The 20,122-nt window shown below is 39.1% G+C and overlaps 1 protein-coding gene and 1 long non-coding RNA gene across 4 annotated transcripts; both read left to right on the top strand.

Moving 5' to 3' along the window:
- LOC108412634 lies at nt 1-14,655 on the top strand. Its single transcript, XM_037542380.1, has 7 exons — nt 1-105; nt 4,164-4,327; nt 5,537-5,584; nt 8,259-8,333; nt 12,188-12,391; nt 12,519-13,151; nt 14,267-14,655. Exons 2-7 carry the CDS (start codon nt 4,264-4,266, stop codon nt 14,386-14,388), a joined length of 1,146 nt encoding a protein of 381 aa, XP_037398277.1. The 5' UTR covers nt 1-105; nt 4,164-4,263; the 3' UTR covers nt 14,389-14,655.
- A 362-nt stretch (nt 14,656-15,017) lies between these two features.
- LOC108412339 lies at nt 15,018-19,774 on the top strand. Of its 3 annotated transcripts, none has more exons than XR_005130907.1 (5): nt 15,018-15,466; nt 15,595-15,630; nt 16,252-16,588; nt 17,538-17,875; nt 19,549-19,774. It is a non-coding gene; the product is annotated as an uncharacterized LOC108412339 (long non-coding RNA). The 3 variants fall into 3 exon arrangements; XR_005130906.1 differs by having other exon boundaries at nt 15,018-15,630; nt 17,538-17,607; nt 17,810-17,875; XR_005130905.1 differs by having other exon boundaries at nt 15,018-15,630.
- The last annotated feature ends 348 nt before the right edge of the window (nt 19,775-20,122 follow it).

Genomic DNA, 20,122 nt, shown 5'->3' with positions numbered 1-20,122 from the left:
GAGGAGGAGGAGGAGGAGGAGGAGGGTCTCTCTCTGTGGTCTCCTCAAATCCAGCCATAAACCACAGAGAACAAACGCAGATCTTCCACTATCTCCTCTTTTAAGGTAGGAAAAACTTACAACTCTGTTTATCCTCTCAAGTTTACAGGGTTAAAGTCAGAGTTTTAGTCGAGTTAATGAAGGTTATTTTACTGCCTTTACCGAAAAGCACAGCTGTTTTCAGCCCCTTCACTTGGATAAATGAATAAATAACATGATCTGTTATTGTTTACCCTATTAAATGTGCAGGAAAGGCATTTGGGAGTTCTTGTGCTGCTTTTAAGAGCTAAGAGGACAGTAGTTTTCTTGGTTTTCTCCAGGGAGGATCTCAGTTGTTGTCGTGTTCATATGGTTTATGTGGGAACGTAAATAAAACTGCGTAACTGATGTTGTTGTGGATCCGTCTATGGCTTTTGGCCTGTTTAATCTTGTAAACAATTTTAATATAACATATATAATATGTACTGACCTATTTAGACAAGATGACCAGTGTTTAACACTAATGTAGCAGATATAATGTGTATGTTCTTTTACATTTCAAATTTTAAAATCAGGGTGACTTGATTTTGGTTTTCTAAAAACAGGACATGAGAGGCTGGAGAGTTAAACATAAGAGCAAAGCTGAATCCTGGACATTTTAGATGCCAAAACAGGAACTGTCCTGGAGAAAAAGAAATGTGGTCACCCCACTTGAATTTAGTTCACCTCTGACATGAATAACGTTTTTACAGCACTAACGGATCCAGAACATTTTGGCTGACGTGGTCACAGTGTAGCGATGACAAAGTCAAGGACTTTCACAGTTTTTTAAAAATGTTTACATTTTTAATAATTAATAATTTAATAACATTTTTAATAGCACACATTCCTGAGTGAGGGTTTCTTACCCTGAGAGAACCATCTGTGCTTTATCGGTGAGGAACCTTAATATCGATTTTCTATCGATTTTCAAATTTCTGCAAGATGTAAACAAAGTCATTCAGAGTGGATTGGTGTGATATTCTCTGTTCTAGAGTCAGAGCTATTCATAGTGGTGGTGATGGGAACCAGACGTCCCTCTATAAGCTCCTCACAGAAAGTTCCTACATGACATGGTTCTGAATTCACTGCCTGATGTCAGAGACGCTGTTTTAAGATCCTAAAATCTCATCAAAATGTTAGCGTACCTTCATTATTGAGATGATGGTGCTATGTGCCAAAAATACTAGGACTGTAGTCAAGACCACCTTTGTTGGGTCCAAAACAAATCCAAGACCATGAGCAGTAATGACTGAGTCAATAGGGGGCTGAGTCCGAGTCAAGGCCAAGTCCGAATGGGTCAATTACAAAACCCCTGTTTTTAATAAGTGAAGAATTATGAGATAAATAATAATATGAATGCACTAATAAGGGAATTGTGGGTGCATGACGATCTGATAGTTTTCATGTACATACCTGTAGATGTGAGTTGATTGTCATTGTAGTTATACAGAGAAACTTTGTTTGGTAGCTCTTAGAAAAACCAGCAACAATAAAAACCATTTAAAAACATTATAAACATCTACAGGGCTGCATTTGTATGCAGTGGATCTGGATGGTGCAACAGTGCAGTGGAAACAGGTATAAACAGGTATTCCACAGTGTTTATATTCCTGGATATAATGTGTTCAATGTGTTAGCAGCTTGGGGAAGGTGGGGGTTGGGTAGGGGTGAGGAGTAAAACAGGCTGGTCTGTTTGCTGCCTTCAGTCTTCAGTAGCTATGAGTGTGTGTGTGTGTGTGTGTGTGTGTGTAGGGCTAGCATCAACTGTGTCCAGATTTGGGAGATTGGTTCCCACAGTCCTCTGTGCAGTCTTATTATCCAGGCTGGATCTGGCCGGTTCTTTGCATTACAGCTGCAGACTATGACGTACTGGCAGGAGCTAAGAGGCTCATTTTTTAACATTTCTCAAATAGAGGGGTCTCTGCTGAGCTTTCTTCACCAGGTGGGAGGTTTTAATGATCCACGTCAGATCCTTTGTGTTGTGGAGTCCCAGAAAGTTAACCCTCTCTACCTTCTCATCATTCAAGTGGAAGGGGGGGGGGTGTTGTTTTTCTGGTTTTCCTGAAGTCCACAATGATCTCCTCTAGTGATGTTCAGGACCAGGTTACGAACTCGGGCTGCTTAGAAACATCCGGAGTTTCATCCCAACGGAACAACCACATGCCAGAGTCTCACTTACCTGCTGCGTCCTGTGGTGGCTGGTCTTTATGTAACAGGGAGCGAGGAGGCGGACGCATGTGCTGAGATAAGCGAGATTTATTAGGGGCAAATCCAGGGTCGTGGTCAAAACAGTGCAGCTTCATATAACCAACACGGACAGATCAGGGGACAGACATGACAAAAACCAGAATCAACACAACAAACGGAGGCCGAGACATCGAACAAAGACCGGCAAACACAGGACTTAAGTATACAGGGAAAACGAGGGACAGGTGAAAACAATCAGGGGCGGAGTCACAAAACCAAAACAAACGCACATGGAGTGGAAGGAGCCAATCGTGACAGTGTGTATGTGTGTGTGTGTGTGTGTGTGTGTGTGTGTGTAGGGCAAGCATTAACTCTGTTGATATTTGGAAGCTTGGTTCCCACAGTCCTCTGTGCAGTCTTGATCATCCAGGCCAGATCTGGCCGGTTGCAGACTGTGATGCGGTGACAGGAGCTGAGAGGGTCATTTTTTAAAGATTTCTCAGGAGGAGGAGTCTCTGCTCAGCTTCCTTCACCATATGGGAGGTTTTAAGGGTCCACATCAGATCCTTTGTGGTGTGGAGTCCCAGGAATTCAATCCTCTCTACCTCGTCCTCATTCTTGTGGAGGGGGGGATAACCCTAACCCTAATTCCACAATGATTGCCTACATTCTGTGTCTGTTAGTGAGGTAGTACAGAATCCATGAGCAGAGTGTGGTGGTCCATCCCAGGTTTCTGAGCTTGTCTTCCACTTCATGGGGTCTGTTGTATTGAAAGTGGAGCTGAAGTGAACAGATAGCATCCTGACGTAAGTGTTAGGATGCTCTAGATGCTTTTTGGTCATGGGGACAGCAGTGGTAGATTTAAGGCATGTGGGGACTACAACCTGCTGCAGGGACAGGTTAAAGATGTCAGTGAACACCCCTGCTAGCTGGTCAGCACATGACTTCAGCATGCGGCCTGGCACCCTGTCTGGTCCTGCTGCTTTGGTGAGGTCAGTCTTCCTCAGACTGCATCTGAACTGATGGTGCTGTAAGATGAGTACCAGCTCTGCCCTGGATGGTGTTGTCTTTTGAGTTCTCCACCTTTGCTCTTTCGAGAATCAGCAGTCCTGTTTGCTTGGTAAACAGAGTGGTCCACTAGCTATACTAGTTTATAATGTATACCAGTATATACTGTATACCACATACTGCACCAGTATATACTGTATAACACATACTACACCAGTATATACTGTATATCTGCACACTGCATCAGTATATACTCTATACAGAATACTGCACCAGTATATACTGTATACAGCATACTGCAACAGGTTAAAGATGTGATTTAATGTATCAGTATATACTGTATACTACACACTGCACTAGTATACACTGTACACTACATACTGCACTGGTATATACTGTATACTGTGTAATGCATCAGTATATAATGTATACTGCATATGACCCTAGTAGTTTTTAATTGATATTTTGAATTAAAAATCAAAAGGATAAGCAATAATGAAAATTAGTTTGTTTTGCTAATGTTTTAATTGTGTTTTTTTGTGTTTTTGTGGTGTTAATATATGTGGAGACCACCGTAGACCCAGCTTATTTACCAGCCCTCCAATCACTGCTTATCAGTCATGACTACCACTTTTTCTGCACTGCATTATGAGACTCTGTGAATCAGGAATCTGCGTACTGGAATATTTGACTGGACTATGTTTACCAGTTATTTGTGGTGTGCTGGAGAAATTCATTCACATATTGCATCACAAGCAGTACACACGTAATACACAATCAGAACACACGTAATACACAATCAGAACACACGTAATACACAATCAGTACACACGTAATACACAAGCAGTAAGGAGTTAAGCTGTTTCCTGCAATACGTCTCTAAACTGAGAATGGTTGTGTGTTGGCAGGGCGGCGCTCCAACACACAGGCAGGACACATCAGACTGCATGACAGCCTCTGAAGAAGAGGGAAGCAGTGGAAGATCTGGAACATCTAACCACTGGGATAATGGAGTTTTCCTCATATCTGCTTATGCTCCTGGTGGCTCTCAGTGTTTCAGCTGTTCAGGAAGGTACGTTGGTCTGCTGAGGTGTGAGACCCATTAAATATTCAGAGGAAAATGTGTGAAAATGTGTTTTTAGACTGTTCACACGAGATGTGTGACCTTTCTGTAAAGGCAGATAAACAAATGAGCCTTTTCTCCTCAGTGAATGATGTTCTAACATGTTTGTTTGTCAGAGAAAGTGTCAGTTAGAGTAGTTAGTCTAGTTCAGTGCTGGTTAAGCCCAGTCCAGGAGGCCCAGTGTCCTGCACTTTCTAGTGTTTTCCCTGCTCCCAGCACACCTGACCCAACTGATCAGGTCATTAACATCTCCTTACTGAGTTGAGTGTGTTAAAGCAAGAGAAATGCTAAAATGTGCCGGGCAGTGTGGCTCCAGGATCAGGGTTGAGACACACTGTTCCAGTTGAGACAGCTGTGCTGTTTACCCTTAGTTACACCCTCAAGAATGCATCTTTGCCAACATGCTCACATTCAGGCACTCATGTTTCAGAGAAGCTCAGTGTAATGTACACACTTAGAAATACAGGCAAAACTTTTCTCAATCTTCCCGTGATGAAATATAATACTCAAACAGTGATTTCAGTTTTCATGAAGACTCTGACATTCACCCGTGTTTTCTCACTTGGGCTTTGAATCTATGAACAGTTAAGAACAGGTGAGAACAGTTCTGCACGTTAGAACACGTCATGAATCTGATGTAGACTTTATCTTAGAACCTTTCTCACAAACACACTGAAGAACAAACATGGGAAGATATTGGAGAATGAGGCCCATTAACTTTCCCTAACAGTTTATGTAGTTAAAGGTTTCAGGAAAGTTGATAGGAGTGGACAACATTAACTTATCCAACATTACTGGAATTAGATGCTTTAACAATACTGATCAAAGGGGCCCTCGTGAAGCCTAAGGGACCTGAAGAGAGAACAAAGTGTTCATGTGGGTTTATGTGACCTGTGGGTGCAAAAACAGGCCCCTGTAGATGCTGCATCATAAGGAGGACCACTAATCTGTAGAATGATGTATAGATGCTCTGACCTTCCACTCACTGTAAAGCTCAAATGCTGTAAATATTTTGTGACTGTGAGGTTTAAAGGCTTGGAAATATAGTACAGTGTACTAAAAGCTTCAACTGTACAACGTTTTGACTGTGGCCTCTTCACTGCTTCAGCCTGTCCTCCTCATTTGAATGATTTATAACTGCGTCCTCATTTATTCTAGGCTTGAAAGAACCACATGAGGTTTTATCACCAGATGCAGAAGATAAAAGTGAGTAAATACACAGTTACTACTAAACAAAACTAACCTCTCTTAATAATAATTTAATTAAAATCACTTAGCAGGAGAGTTTCTGTCTCTACTTTCTACGTTTTACTGTTTATTTTCACAGTTGTGGACATTATGTAGCAAATTATGTTTAAAAACAATTTGTAGGAATTGTAGATAAATTACTACTATTGGTAATCGGTGAAAGACTTTGTTGCATGGTGCGAGCGGTACCCCCTGCAGCTCAATGTGACAAAGACAAAGGAACTGGTGGTGGACCTGAGGAGGGACAAGGCATCGGTGACCCCTGTGTCCATCAGTGGGGTCAGTGTGGACACTGTGGATGATTACAAATATCTGGGTGTGTATATTGACAATAAACTGGACTGGGCTAAGAACACTGACACCCTCTACAGGAAGGGCCAAAGTCGTCTCTATTTTCTGAGGCGTGTGAGGTCCTTCAACATCTGCCGGACTATGCTCAGGATCTTCTATGAGTCTGTGGTGGCGAGTGCTATTCTCTATGCTGTTGCATGCTGGGGAAGCAGGCTGAGGGTGGCAGACGCCAACAGACTCGACAAATTGATCCGCAAGGCCGGTGATGTTGTGGGTGTGGAGCTGGACTCGCTGACGGCCGTGTCGGAGAGGAGGACGCTGTCTAAGCTGCGGGCCATTATCTACCAAAATGCACCACAGAGTGCCACAGTAAGTCATTCTTACCTGTGGCCATCAAACTCTATAACTCCTCCCTCAGTGTGTGATTCACAAAATTCAATACGAAACTGTTCATATGTGCAATAACAACAATTGTGTGTGCAATAACTCAGAGGGACACTAACTTAATTTAAATAATTGTAACGGCTTTATATCTGATGTTTCACATTACTATCACAATCACCGCCACCTTACTATATTCTTAAGTACTTAAATCTGGTGTACATACTGTAAATTCTCTATATTGTCTTAAATTATTAGTAAAGTGTTTATTTTTACATAAATGGCTGCAACTGTAACAACTGCAATTTCCCCCTGGGATTAATAAAGGAATCTGAATAATAATATTAATACGCGGAAGACCGGTACAACAGGACAAATGACTCTGAATGAGGTATTTTAACAGCTAGCATATTTAAGACAACTAATAACAATATGAAAAGTTCACAACAACAACAATAATAATAACAATAAAACCCCATTTCCAAAAAAGCCTGTTTACCACTGTGTTTCATCACCTCTTGTTTTAACAGCACTCTGTAAGTGTTTGGGAACTGAGGAGACCAACTGGCGTAAATTTAAAAATTTAAATGTTTCCACATTCTTACTTGATACAGGATTTCAGCTGCTTATCAGTTCAGGGTCACTTTTGTCATCATTTTAATTTCTTAATGTGCCAAATGTTCTCAGTGGTGACTGGTCTGGACTGCAGGCAGGTCAGTTTAGCACCTGAACTGTTTAATACAGAGCAGTGCTGCTGTAGTACATGCAGAATGGGGTTTGAAATTGTCTTGCTGAAATAATCAAGGCCTTCCCTGAAAAATACGTCATCTGGACACCAGCATATGTTGATGTTTATATCATTCAGCATTAATGGAGCCTTCACAGATGAGAATGTCACCCATGCCATGTGCACTAATGCCCCCTAAACCATCATGAATACTGGCTTTTGAACTGTGTACTAATAACAAGAGTGGTCTTTAGCCCGGAAGAAATAATGCAGGATATGTTTGCAAAAAGTTAAAGAAATAGACCCACCTACGTTTGAGGTTCAGTTCATGGATGGAATTCCTGAAATTCCCCTATAGAGTTACTTTGTAGAATTCAGAATGCATATGTCAGATAAAATCATAGAATCAAGTGCAAGCTGTCCTGGTTCAGTAGCAGCAAAACAGTCCCAAACTCTGATACTACCACCACCATGTTTCACAGTTGGGACAGTTGAGTTCCTTAGGCTGGAATGGAGTGTTCTTTTTTTTTTTTCTTCATTTAAGCCATAAAAGTCTTTTTTTGCCTTCTCTATCCACACAACCTTATTTCAGTACTCTTCTGGCTCATCTGTTCATCTGTCATGTTTTCATAGACTCCTAGCTATTACTACTACTAATACTACTACTACTAATATTAATAGTATAATATCTCTGTAGGTAGTCTGCCCAGAGGAGGATGGGTCCCCCCTGGTGAGCCTTTGTTCCTCCCAATGTTTCTTCCTCAGTTCTGAGGGAGGTTTTCCTTGCCACTGTTGCCCCTGGCTTGCTCACCTGGAGGTTTTACATTCATGTTAAAACTTTGTCTTTTCTGGAAGTTGTCTGTGCCAGATCCAATCCTACTATTTTATAGTGTAAATGTGTGTGCCTGCTTTAAAGCTGGTTCACACAATCCAGACTATCGCTAGTTGTCTATGTTGGGAGCTTGATCTGAATATCTGAAGACATGTTGAAAGGAAGCTAGAATTAATTTTTCACATTTTTTAGATTTTTTGTGTCTTTCTTCATTCTGACAAAAAATTGGAAATGTTTTCTGTATGACCTCTATGTGAAAGTTAGGGTCTATATGTGAGAACACTAGAGGCAGTGTGTTTTATACATACTGCTTCCAATTGAAAATGAACAGCACCTGGAATAATTAATACTTTTTCATACTGAATTTTATGCTTGAATAACTAAATATATTTTCTGTTTAGTATTAGGTGGTTGTTTGCCTCAAGGGAAGAACCCCTCGCTGGAATTTCCATTAACATTTGGATGCTCTGGTAAAGGTGCGTAACTTACATTCAGCTTCTTACATGGTCTAATGTAACACTTTCCCTCCTCCCTGCCCCCTCTAACTTTTACCTTGGTTCAACAGGATCAAAACATACCACTTTATCTACATATGCTCCTCTGTAGCACCAATCATTTTCATACATACATACACACAATAAGGACAAAAGTATCGGGATAAACCTCTTAATCATTGAATTCAGGTATTTCATTCAGTCTTATTACCACAGGCGTATAAAATCCAGCACCTAACCCTGCAGCCTGGCTTTACACACATTACTGAAACAGTTGTTCGTTGTAAAGAGCTCACTGAATTCCAGCATGGCGCTGTAACAGAATGCCAGTGCTACAAATCAGTTTGTGAAATTTCTTCCCTCCTAGATATTTTACAATCAGCTGTGAGTGGTGTTATTGAAAAGTGGAAGCATTTAGGAATCACAGCAACTCAGCCACGAAGGGTCAGACCACAAAGTTACAGAGCGGGTCTCTGAGTTCTGAGCATAGAGACCAACACTCTGCTGATCAATAACTGTAGAGTTCAAAGCTCCTCCAGCTTTAACATGAGCTGAACTGAACACCAGGAGCTTCATGGCACATGAGTCTTCTTGGCTGAGCAGCTGCACATAAGCCTTACATCACCAAGCAGAATGCCAGGCATTGGATGGAGTGGTGTAAAGTGCCACCTCTGGACTCTGGAGCAGTGGAAATGTATTCTGTGGAGTGAGGAATCAAACTTCTCTATCTATCAGTCTGATGGATGAGTCTGGGTTTGACGAATGCCAGGAGAACATTACCTGCCTGACTGCACTGTGTCAGCTGTAAAGTTTGGTGGAGGAGGGATGATGCTATGGGTTTGTTTTTCAGGGGTTGGTCTAGAACCCTTAGTTCCAGTGAAGGGAAATCTTAATGCTTCAGCACCAAGACATTCTGGATTCATAAACCTCCAACCTTGTGGGAATAGTTTTGACAAGAATCTTTTCTGCTCCTGCATGACTGAGACCCAGCGCACAAAGCAGCTCCATAAAGGCCTGACTGGGTGAATTTGGTGTGGAAGAACTTGACTGGCCTTCATAGAGTCCTGACCTCAACCCCATTAACATCTCTAGGAAGAATTAGAATGGAGATTGTGAGCCAGACCCTCTCGTCCACATCAGTGTCTGACCTCACAAATGTTCTTCTGACTGAAATGTGCACAAATTCTCACAGATACTGTCTGAAATCTTGTGGAAAGCTTCCCAGAAGAGTGGAAGCTGTTAGAGCTGCAAAGGGGGACCAACTCCATAATAATGCCTATGGATTTAGAATGGGATTCATAAAAGCTCCTGTAGGTGTCCCAATATTTTTGTCCCTATAGTGCATATTCTGAATTAATGGAAGGGGCACTAATACAGCCAGTTAAGGGTCTGATTCTTTCATTTTCCTCACAATTATGTGCACCATTGCTCTGTTTAACCTGTTAAATATGATTCATTGGAAACCCATAAGTCCTCAGAAAGGTGCACAACTTGTAGCAAACAGTACTGGGCACCTTCTTTCACTATAGCCATTTATTCCATATTATTCTGTGTTTCTACTAGTAGGTCCTCTGTAGTGTGATGTCAATATGACTTACTTAAGTTAAGGTGTTTTGTTACACATAGTAATTACTACAATAACCCCCACTAACATTGGCACCTCAGGTAAACATGATCAGAATGGGCTGTACAACACATTCATTATTTCTGATCATTTCCTTTCCTTCAAAATATTAACAAAATCAAACCTTTATTTGAAGTACAATAATTGAAGTAAAAAATAATTAAGCAAATCTTCTTAAATAAATATTTTTCTCAAATCAGTCTTTGCCACAATGTTTGGCAACCTCTTACTTATTACTTTGTACATCTTCCCTTTAAAAAGATAACAGCTCTGAGTTTTCTAATATAGTGCTTAGAGAGACTGGAGAACACATGGTAAAGGATCTGAGACCGTTCCTCCACAGAACCTCTCCAGATCCTTCAGATTCTGAGCTTCACAACGGACTCTCCTCTTCAGCTCATCCCTCAGGTTTTCTGTGGGGTTTAGGTCAGGGGACTTGGGTGGTGATGGCAAGACCTTGATTCTGTGGTCAGTCTGTAAGGGTCCAGTCCATGCCCTTTGGTCCTGGAGGAATGTTGTTTCACTGCGTAGCTGAAATGACATTTAAAACTGTAACGTGTGAACAGAATCGCAGATGCTCGCAGGTAAAAGGAGAAGAGATTTAATACCTGAGGTAAACAGGAGAATCCCCAGAGGGAGAAAACATATATCCAAGTCCAAGTTCAATCCAAAGTCATGACACAAAGCAGTCCAGGCAGGCAGAGGTACACAAGGGCAAAACAATACACCAACCCGGGTCAGGAATAGCGAGAAGTCAATACACAGGAAATATACCATAGATAAACCACTCAGTAATTGCATGGGAACAATACCTCACAAAGAGTCCAAGTAAAGTCCCAGCTTATAAAGAAAGAGTCCATCAGGTGCAAGTCATTAGAATTCCGGCGACTGTGATCGCTGACAGGTGTGGGGGAAGATCGCATGATCCTCCCGAGCATTCTGGGAAGTGGAGTCCGACTTCCCCGTTGACTGCGTGACAAAAACCTCTTGAACTTGAATCCCTGCTCGGAATTCTCTCACCACAAACGTGAGCTATAACATACATGCTCATGCACACTTATCAAAATAAATTATATTGTATATATTCATAAAATCTACATGCAATAAATCAAACACTCTTAATTTGTTTAAACTCTATTTCAGCATAATGAACGTTTCCTCCCATCTGTGTTATGAACTGTTTACCCTCCTACTGGAGGTACCAGAGCTCCATTCAACCACCACCAGACTCTCCAACAGCTTCCTCCCAGAGGCAGTCAGGTTACTGAAAACACTGATGCCCCCAGACATACACCTGGACTAGTCTAGAGACTTTCCACCACCCACCATAGACTGATCACACCCCTTTACAAGCACTGTATGCTGCCGCTTTTTGTCGTGTGTATTTACTGTACAATATGTGGACAAAAGTCTATAGGCATTAATATGGAGCTGCCCCCCCCTTTGCAGTTCTAACAGCTTCCACTCCTCTGGGAACCTTTCTACAATATTTTGAGAGCAACTTTATGTATAAAGTTACAGTCTCCCTGTTTCCATCATCTTACAGAGAACCTACTGGTAAACATACCAGTTCATATGATGAATGAATTACTGTACTAGCAGAGTAACCTACTGTTTTTTTATGAATAGACATGTATTACCTCGAGCAGTTTGGTAGTACCAGCCATTACCATGTAACTTAAAAGCTATAAAAGCTTCTAAAGGCTAAGAAAAGATAAAAAATATAAACTCTATCTAGTTTTGTACTGGTTTATGTTGGGATGGGATGGTGAGGAGTTACAATATAAACATTACAAAGAGACAAGTAAAAATTCTTTACACTATAGAGATATTTTACAAATATTGCACATGGATTATTGATTATATTGCACACAGGAAAATATGCAGTATCAGAACATGCCAGGTATGGACTGCAGTACTCACACAGAAATACTAATAAATACTCATCTTACTGCTGTACATACCTGGAAGGTACTGATGTGGAAGTACTACATATTTACTTTAGAAATATTAGATGTTTAAAATAAAATAAAGTGCTATGTAAGTTTTATTCTCCATTTAAAGGTGCAGACACCGAGTTAATCTCAGATTAAATTAAACTCATTATTCTATTTTAAGTAGTTTATCCAGCTTTAAGAGATTCTTTAGCCACTTTTCTGAAGTTGTTGTGTCTGCTGGGTTGTTTATTTACTGTACTGTGTTTTTCTCACAGAGAGACACTCCTTGTACCACAACAACAGCAGTCACTCCAACAACTGGATCGTGAAGGCTACTGTCCAGTTTGATGGTGTGGAGGTCTACTGCTTCATCCAAAAAACAACTGGTGCCTGGAAGTACTCTCCCTGGGGAATAGGAATGATGGATGTGGATTACACATTTCGTAATTATTATAAAAAGCTCTACCACCATCTAAAAGGTGTCCTTTCTAAGGCTAAGTGTTGAATTTGATCATATTAAAACTCTCTAATTATGTATAATATTATCCATATATATGGTGGCCTGTGTGTTAAAGGCTATAAATAAATGATTTATCTCCATTTCAGAGACGGACAGTGACTTGACACAGAGATATGGCTGTGAGGTCAAGAGATCCTCTAGTGGAGCTGTGACCTTACTGAGTTCTACAGCTGAATTCAGACTCAATGGAAAGATCGTCCTCCGCTTTAATGCTGACAGAGATCAGTGGGAAGCGCTGGACAAAAGGTTCCTAGCAGTTAAAACAGAATGGGACAGTTTAACCCACTTCAATCAGATCATCAAGCACTATCTGCTGCAAGGCTGTACAGACAGACTGCGGTGTTACCTGAAATATTCCGATAAGCACATCAGACACAGAACTTCTGGTGTGGATCCTAGTGATAAACCGCTGCTTTACACTGAATGTCCTGATGAGGACATCAGAAACAGAACTTCTGGTGTGGATCCTAGTGATAAATCGCTGCTTTACACTGAATGTCCCGATGAGGACATCAGAAACAGAACTTCTGGTGTGGATCCTAGTGATAAACATAGGCAGAAGATGGATGAGGAACAAAAAAAGAGAATTGGGGTTTTCTCAGTTCTCTCATGCATACTAATTGCTGGTATTGCTGTTGCTTCTGTACTTGTGAAAAAAATAAGAAAATGCAACATTGTGAGACCTCCAGCTGGAGATGCCTACAGAGGATATTCAGATGGTGAGACCTGTTTATATGTTCTCATACACTAGTTGAAGCGCATGATATTGATGTACAAGACATGAGATCAGTCACTTAATTATTGGGCATTTAACTACAAAATAACAAAAATAACTTGATATGCCAACAGCAGGCTGTACCACTCATCCAGTGATGGAGTGGGTTATTGTTTTGCTTAGTTGGGATAAGTTAGGTTTATTTTATCTGGTTTGTAGAAGTAAACATTACAAAAAACAATGTTAAAGCAATAAAGGATTAATAAATATGATAAAAAATGCTGTTTTACTATTATTATTATTATTATTATTATTATTATTATTATTATTAGAAATTTTCTGTTGAGCAGAATTTCTCTATCATTACTCCTTTTTATTATATTCATACAAATAATATATATTCATATATTCAATATTCAAATTTTAAGTTTACTTTTATGTCACAGCTGGAGCTTTTATTTCACAGATGGAGTTTTTAATTCACAGCGGTAGCTTTTAATTCACAGCGGTAGCTTTTAATTCACAGCTGGAGCTTTTAATTCACAGCTAAAGCTTTTAATTCACAGCTGCAGCTTTTAATTCACAGCTGCAGCTTTTAATTCACAGCAGTAGCTTTTAATTCACAGTGGTAGCTTTTAATTCACAGCTGAAGCTTTTAATTCACAGTTGTAGCTTTTATTTCACAGCTGAAGCTTTTGATTCACAGCTGGAGCTTTTAATTCACAGTTGTAGCTTTTATTTCACAGCTGAAGCTTTTGATTCACAGCTGCAGCTTTTAATTCACAGATGAAGCTTTTGATTCACAGCTGCAGCTTTTAATTCACAGCGGTAGCTTTTAATTCACAGTGGTAGCTTTTAATTCACAGATGAAGCTTTTAATTCACAGTGGTAGCTTTTATTTCACAGCTGAAGCTTTTGATTCACAGCTAAAGCTTTTAATTCACAGCTAAAGCTTTTAATTCACAGCCGTAGCTTTTAATTCACAGCCGTAGCTTTTAATTCACAGCTGAAGCTTTTAATTCACAGCTGAAGCTTTTAATTCACAGCTGGAACAAAGAGTAATCCATTTGTAGACAAATGGTGTTTCATGATATGTTGATGATCTTCTCCTTCTTTCAGTGATGAATGATCACCAGGATGGAGGAGATGCAGTTCAGACTCTGCTACGTTTTATTCCTCTGTTCACTTTACATCACGTACCTGACCACCACAGCGGTCACTGCAAAATGAGAAGACCTTAACTTAAAGAAGTTAAAAAAAAACAACAACATCTAAAGTCGCATGCAAAAGTTTGAACACTTCATGGTCAAATACCATGTCGTTTTCTAAATATAAATTAGCACTTAAATATGACTTTTTTTTGCAATTTTTTAGTTTATCATATTGGGGGAAAAGTAGAGCATAAAATTTTTGTTCTTTTCTTTTGTCGCTTTATAAGGCACAGAGGTGCTTAAAAATGCTTTTAAAAAAGGGAGGGGGGTATAAAGAGAGGTTTTTGTTCACATCTTTCACATATTTTTTCATATATATATAGATAGATAGATAGATAGATAGATAGATAGATAGATAGATAGATAGATAGAAAATCACTACTTTACAAAAGCTCCTCACCTCAAAGGTCTTCACATTATAGATTTCCTTCATCAGTATGTAATATAATGTAAATAATGTAATGTATATATATATATATATATATATATATATATATATATATATATATATATATACACACATCCATCCATCCATTTTCTAAGCCGCTTCTCCGTCAGGGTCGCGGATATATATATATATATATATATATATATATATATATATATATATATATATATATATATATATATATATATATATATAATTTAAATATAAACACTCACAGAAACACAAACTAGGTGGAAGCGGTTTTTTAAGCTGTTCTGTTTTTATTCAGGGTGAGAGATCGATAAAAACCCCCCATATTTTGTTGCGTACTTTGGCCTTCCCACCAAACACTGTGGAGGATTTTCTCAGGATGGCCCTTCAGTGTTAAGCTCAGCAAATAAATTAAATTTGTGGGCTAAAATTAGTAGATAAATGTCATATTTGCCTTTGATATTCACATCGCCTTTGACAGGGCGGCTCTGTTCTACAACCATCTCTTACCCTATGTTTAGTAAATCAAATCAAATCATTTCAAAGTGAAAAATGCCAGTATTAGCATTGATTTACTTTACACCAGAGGTTCCCAAACTGTACAGTCCCAAACTCCACAGGACACTGAATGTCCTGCTGCTTACGCCGCCTCTCGCTCCTCACACACAGAAATCCTGCCACAATACATATGTAAATCAGCTTTACAGTCATATATTAATGTTTTCATCACTTTCCAGTAATATACTAATGTTTACATAACTTTACAGTCATGTACTCTTTCTCAAATTAATGAGAATTTGACTTTTTTCCATTTTTAGGAGGAGGGAATTCGGGGCCAACTGGTTGTGATCTGGGTACAATTCTTCTCTCTTTGTTCAACGTCATAGCGCTGCTGTCAGAACAAAACCCTGTATCTCCAAAATGTTAACTTTACAGGAGAAGGACAAAAACCCACTACTTTCAGTATAAGTCAATGGAACCAATGGAACCAGTGGAACCGGACTTTATTTTGGTCATTTTGGTCATTTCTTTCATCCTTCATGAAATTTACACACAATATAAAGAACAACAGACTTTGTCAAATTATGTCAAAAACTGAAAATCTACAAAAATTGAGATACGAGGTTTTGTTCCGACAGCAGCCATAGGTTGGTGCTGTTGTGCAAATCCATGGCACTCACTGAGTTTCTCAGATTTGCTCAGTACTTTCAAGAAATAATGTGACTGTCAATTCATCCATGTATGTGACATGTTATCTGTTAGCACTGTGGTAACTCTTTAAAACAAATTTTGTTTGTGTTACTCAGCTGTAAGCAGGAGCTCTACCTGTTATTAAAAGGGCCATTTCATAATTACATGCCTCAGTAATAATAATAAGTCTAAGTGCCTCAGTTTATGTTCATGATCTTCTTTCAGTTCATTCCTTAAATTCTTTCTAATAATGAACTAAACTCAATGTGTGTGTCTTCTTATAGATTTTGAGCCGTATGAGCTCTGACTCCCAGTGAGATGATTCAGCTGAGGAGGCCATTACTGCTAAACATCAACACCAGCACTCAGAGAAGAAGATCCTCACAATCTGTATCTCTTCAACAAAACATTTACTTCATACCTATTACTCCAAATGTTTACCCCATTACTCCAAATGTAGTTGCTTCTTCATTGTTATTATTTCACCTTAATTTAACCAAGTTAAAAACACTAACATTAGAATCTCTTTTAAAACTGAGCCCTGGCCAAGAAGGACACACAACAAACAAGAGGACAATCAACAGGGAAACAGCAGCACAATCAACAACAGATAAACTTAACGTAATTATAAGTGCAATTATTATAAAAGTTGAGACACTATGCAAAATTCAATGATGTGCAAATCATTTAAACCCTATATTTAATTGAAAATAGTACAAACACAACACATCAAATGTTGAAACAGAAATTTTATATATACATGTTTTGGCAACATATTTTGCCATCCAGATGACGTCTTTTTCAGGGAAGGCCTTGATTATTTCAGAAAGACAATGTCAAACCACATTCTGCATGTATTACAGCAGCATTGCTCTGTATTAAAGGGTCCGGGCACTAAACTGGACTGTCACCCACTGAAAACATTTGGCCCATTATGAAATGAAATATACAACAAATTAGACCCCAAACTGTTGAGCAGCTGAAATCCTGTATCAAACAAGACTGTAAAACATTTCACTTTCTAAACTACAGCAGTCTCCTCTGTTCCCAAACGCTTACAGAGTGATGTTCACTTTTAAGTGATACTTTTTAATCCCACAATGGGAAAATTAAATTTTTTTTCTGCTCATTTGTTGTATTTTTAATTTCATAATGTGCCAAATGTTATCAGGAGGTGACCGGTCTGGCCTGCAGGCAGGTCAGTTTAGCACCCGGACTCTTTTAATGCAAAGCCATGCTGCTGTAAAACATGCAGAATGTGGTTTGACATTGCTGAAATAATCAAGGCCCAAAATATGTTGCCATAACCTGTGCATATATTGTTCAGCATTAATAGCGCCTTTGTAGCAGGTGTAATAATTTACCTTAATTATTTCTTTTATGTGTATATGTGTGTGTATATATATTATTTTTGTTTGTTATTAGTTTCACTTGAAATACCTTCCCTAAGTTCCACCTTGCAAGTTCATAACTGTTCTTCATGGCTTATGGGAGTATGTATGTATTTTGTCCTTTCTCAGCACTCATAGTTTTTCTCCCTTTGTCGTATTGGTGCAATTTTTTTTCTCAGTCTGCAGTGAACCTGACAGAGAGGTGCATTTGTGAAGTGCTCTGTCCAAATAACTCATTCTAGAGTTTTTGTGAGTATATTTGTGTTTTGCCACTATGAATATGGCGACATGAACTACAGAGGTGCACATCTTTGAGCTTTAAAATGTGTTTTCTTGAGTAGAGCGATAAAATGGTTAATAAACGTGGTGTTTTAGCTCCCCCTAGTGTTAATTGATGGGTGTTTTGCTTCCGTGCCTTTGTGCCTTATGTTCATATTGTTTCTTTTGTTAGGCATTGTCTGAGAAGCTATTGACGGCAGTATATCTTTCTGCTTTGCTCTAAATTATTTATACACAGGTGAGTACTTACATAGCCATGCTTGAAACATGTAACATTTAATGTGCTTATTTTCAGTGGATGTTCTGTGTATTGTGTGGTTAAAATGGCAGATGGTATGTGATGTTTTTTTTTTTTTCTTTCTTTCCCTTTTTCTATTGAATAAATAATGCTAGATACATTTATTCATCAGCTGGTTAATGTTAGATTCATAAGAAACACACACATAAAACCTCTGCAATGTCACATTAAGAAAAACTACTGAGTTTGCACTTATATTTTATTACATATATGCTCAGTTATATGTATCTATATCAGAATGTATTCTATGGTAATATAATGTAATTTTAATATTATAGATTGTTACTGATTAGAAAACAATGTGACACGTAATAATTTGTACCCGTATCTTATAGTCAATTTAATGAATACATGTATATATAGATATAAAGATATGTATACTATTGTATCTATGTATTTCAGTCTGCTGCGAAACTGACTGAGACAGGCATATTCTGAGCGCTATTTACACCAATATATCTTTCTGCTTTGCTCTAAATGATTTTTACACAGGTGAAAATACAGACTGAAGCTGATATTTGGTGTAAATCATTGAAGGCCTACTAAGTAGCTATTGATTTGCTTAATAATGTCATTAAGCTTTTGAAAAACGTTAATCCTGAATCATCATTCATTTTTACCTGTTTTCCTCGATGTTGTCTGATGTGGTAGCTGTGTGGATGCACATGCTGCTTAGTGCACTCTGAACACATTCAGTGAGTCTGAGGCTACAGATCAGACCAAATCTATAAAAACACATAGAAAAGGAGGTTTCATTCAGATATCCGGACCAGACACTGTCAGTGCTGGATGTACAGCTTTTTTAGATATCATTTATTAGATAAAGATCTAATGAATGAATATTAAAACACATTGTGGTAATAATTATTGTGCTTTTTTGCCAGTTACTGATGAATCCTGTGAGACTTCTGATATATGAGCAAGCATAACACATCTATATTTAACAAAGTCTTCTATAAAATTATAAAATTATTTTGTGATTTTAAAGCAAAAATGAATATGTATAATGGAGATAAAGCTGTGTTCATCTGTGCACTGATCTTGGAACAACAGACCTGACCAACTGTGTGACAGTGTGGTACAGCAGCTCCACTGAGGCTGACAGAAAGGCCCTTCAAAAAGTGATGAGGACCCCTGAGCGCATCACTGGCTCATGGCTCCCTGCCATCAGAAACAAACATTACAGAGTAGAGCACACAGCATCATCAAGGACTACTCCCACCCCAGCCACACACTGTGTAACCTCCTCCCATCTGGGAGGAGATACAGAAGCATTCGGACCAGAACCAGTTGGCTCAGGTCCAGGTTCTTTCCCTCCACCATCACCCTGCTGACCTAACTCTAACTCCACACCATTCCACTAATACTCGTACCTGTATGTTGCACACAATTGTCCCTTACAGTTCCATACAACAGACTGTTCACTGTATGTATAATAAAACATATAACTGCTTTCTCTAACAGGACTTAACATACTGAATATATTGTATTTATAGTATTATGTATATACATAGTTGTGTATATATACAGATTTATACAGCAGTTAGTTCTGGCTATGCGAGCTGATTGGTTGAGAGTCATTCTAACTGTACTGTTATTTCACTGTATCACAGGTTTTTCACAAACACCGCATCACTCCACTGAGACACCGCTGCTAAGCCACGACTTTGACAGCTGTAGGAGACGCTCAAGCCATTTAAATGTTTTTACTTCTTACTTTGCCACAAGCAGAAAACGGACAATTTGAAGATTGCATTTGACCAACAGCCGATTTGGTCCGACTCTGAAGACGAGATGACACTAAATTCCCAAACTGTATTCACTACTGAGCAGCTTTTCAGTCGGCAGCTGTGACAGAAGAACAGCTGAACAACCTGGAATCAGCCAGAAATGAACCCAACACCATTCGCCAAACTAAACGGGCTGTAAGAAGCTTTACAGACCGGCTGGAACAAAACAACAGTAATACTGATCTGGAGAAACTGACCAAACTGAGCTGAACCTGATATTGGGTCAGTTTTATGGCTCAGTCTGAACTTCAGAGGGCGGGGCTTACAGCAGACTGTGCAGCGAGTGGGTGGAGCTCGTTACTCTGACGGAGGAGGAAGGAACTGAACATTAAAATATATTAAATGCCGCGTTCATGGCCAGTTTATTCATTTCTTACAGATGGGTGGTTGATCAGGT

Source organism: Pygocentrus nattereri, chromosome 11, assembly GCF_015220715.1.
Source record: "Pygocentrus nattereri isolate fPygNat1 chromosome 11, fPygNat1.pri, whole genome shotgun sequence".
Lineage (NCBI taxonomy): Eukaryota > Metazoa > Chordata > Actinopteri > Characiformes > Serrasalmidae > Pygocentrus > Pygocentrus nattereri.
This window is presented reverse-complemented; position numbering and strand designations above follow the sequence as displayed.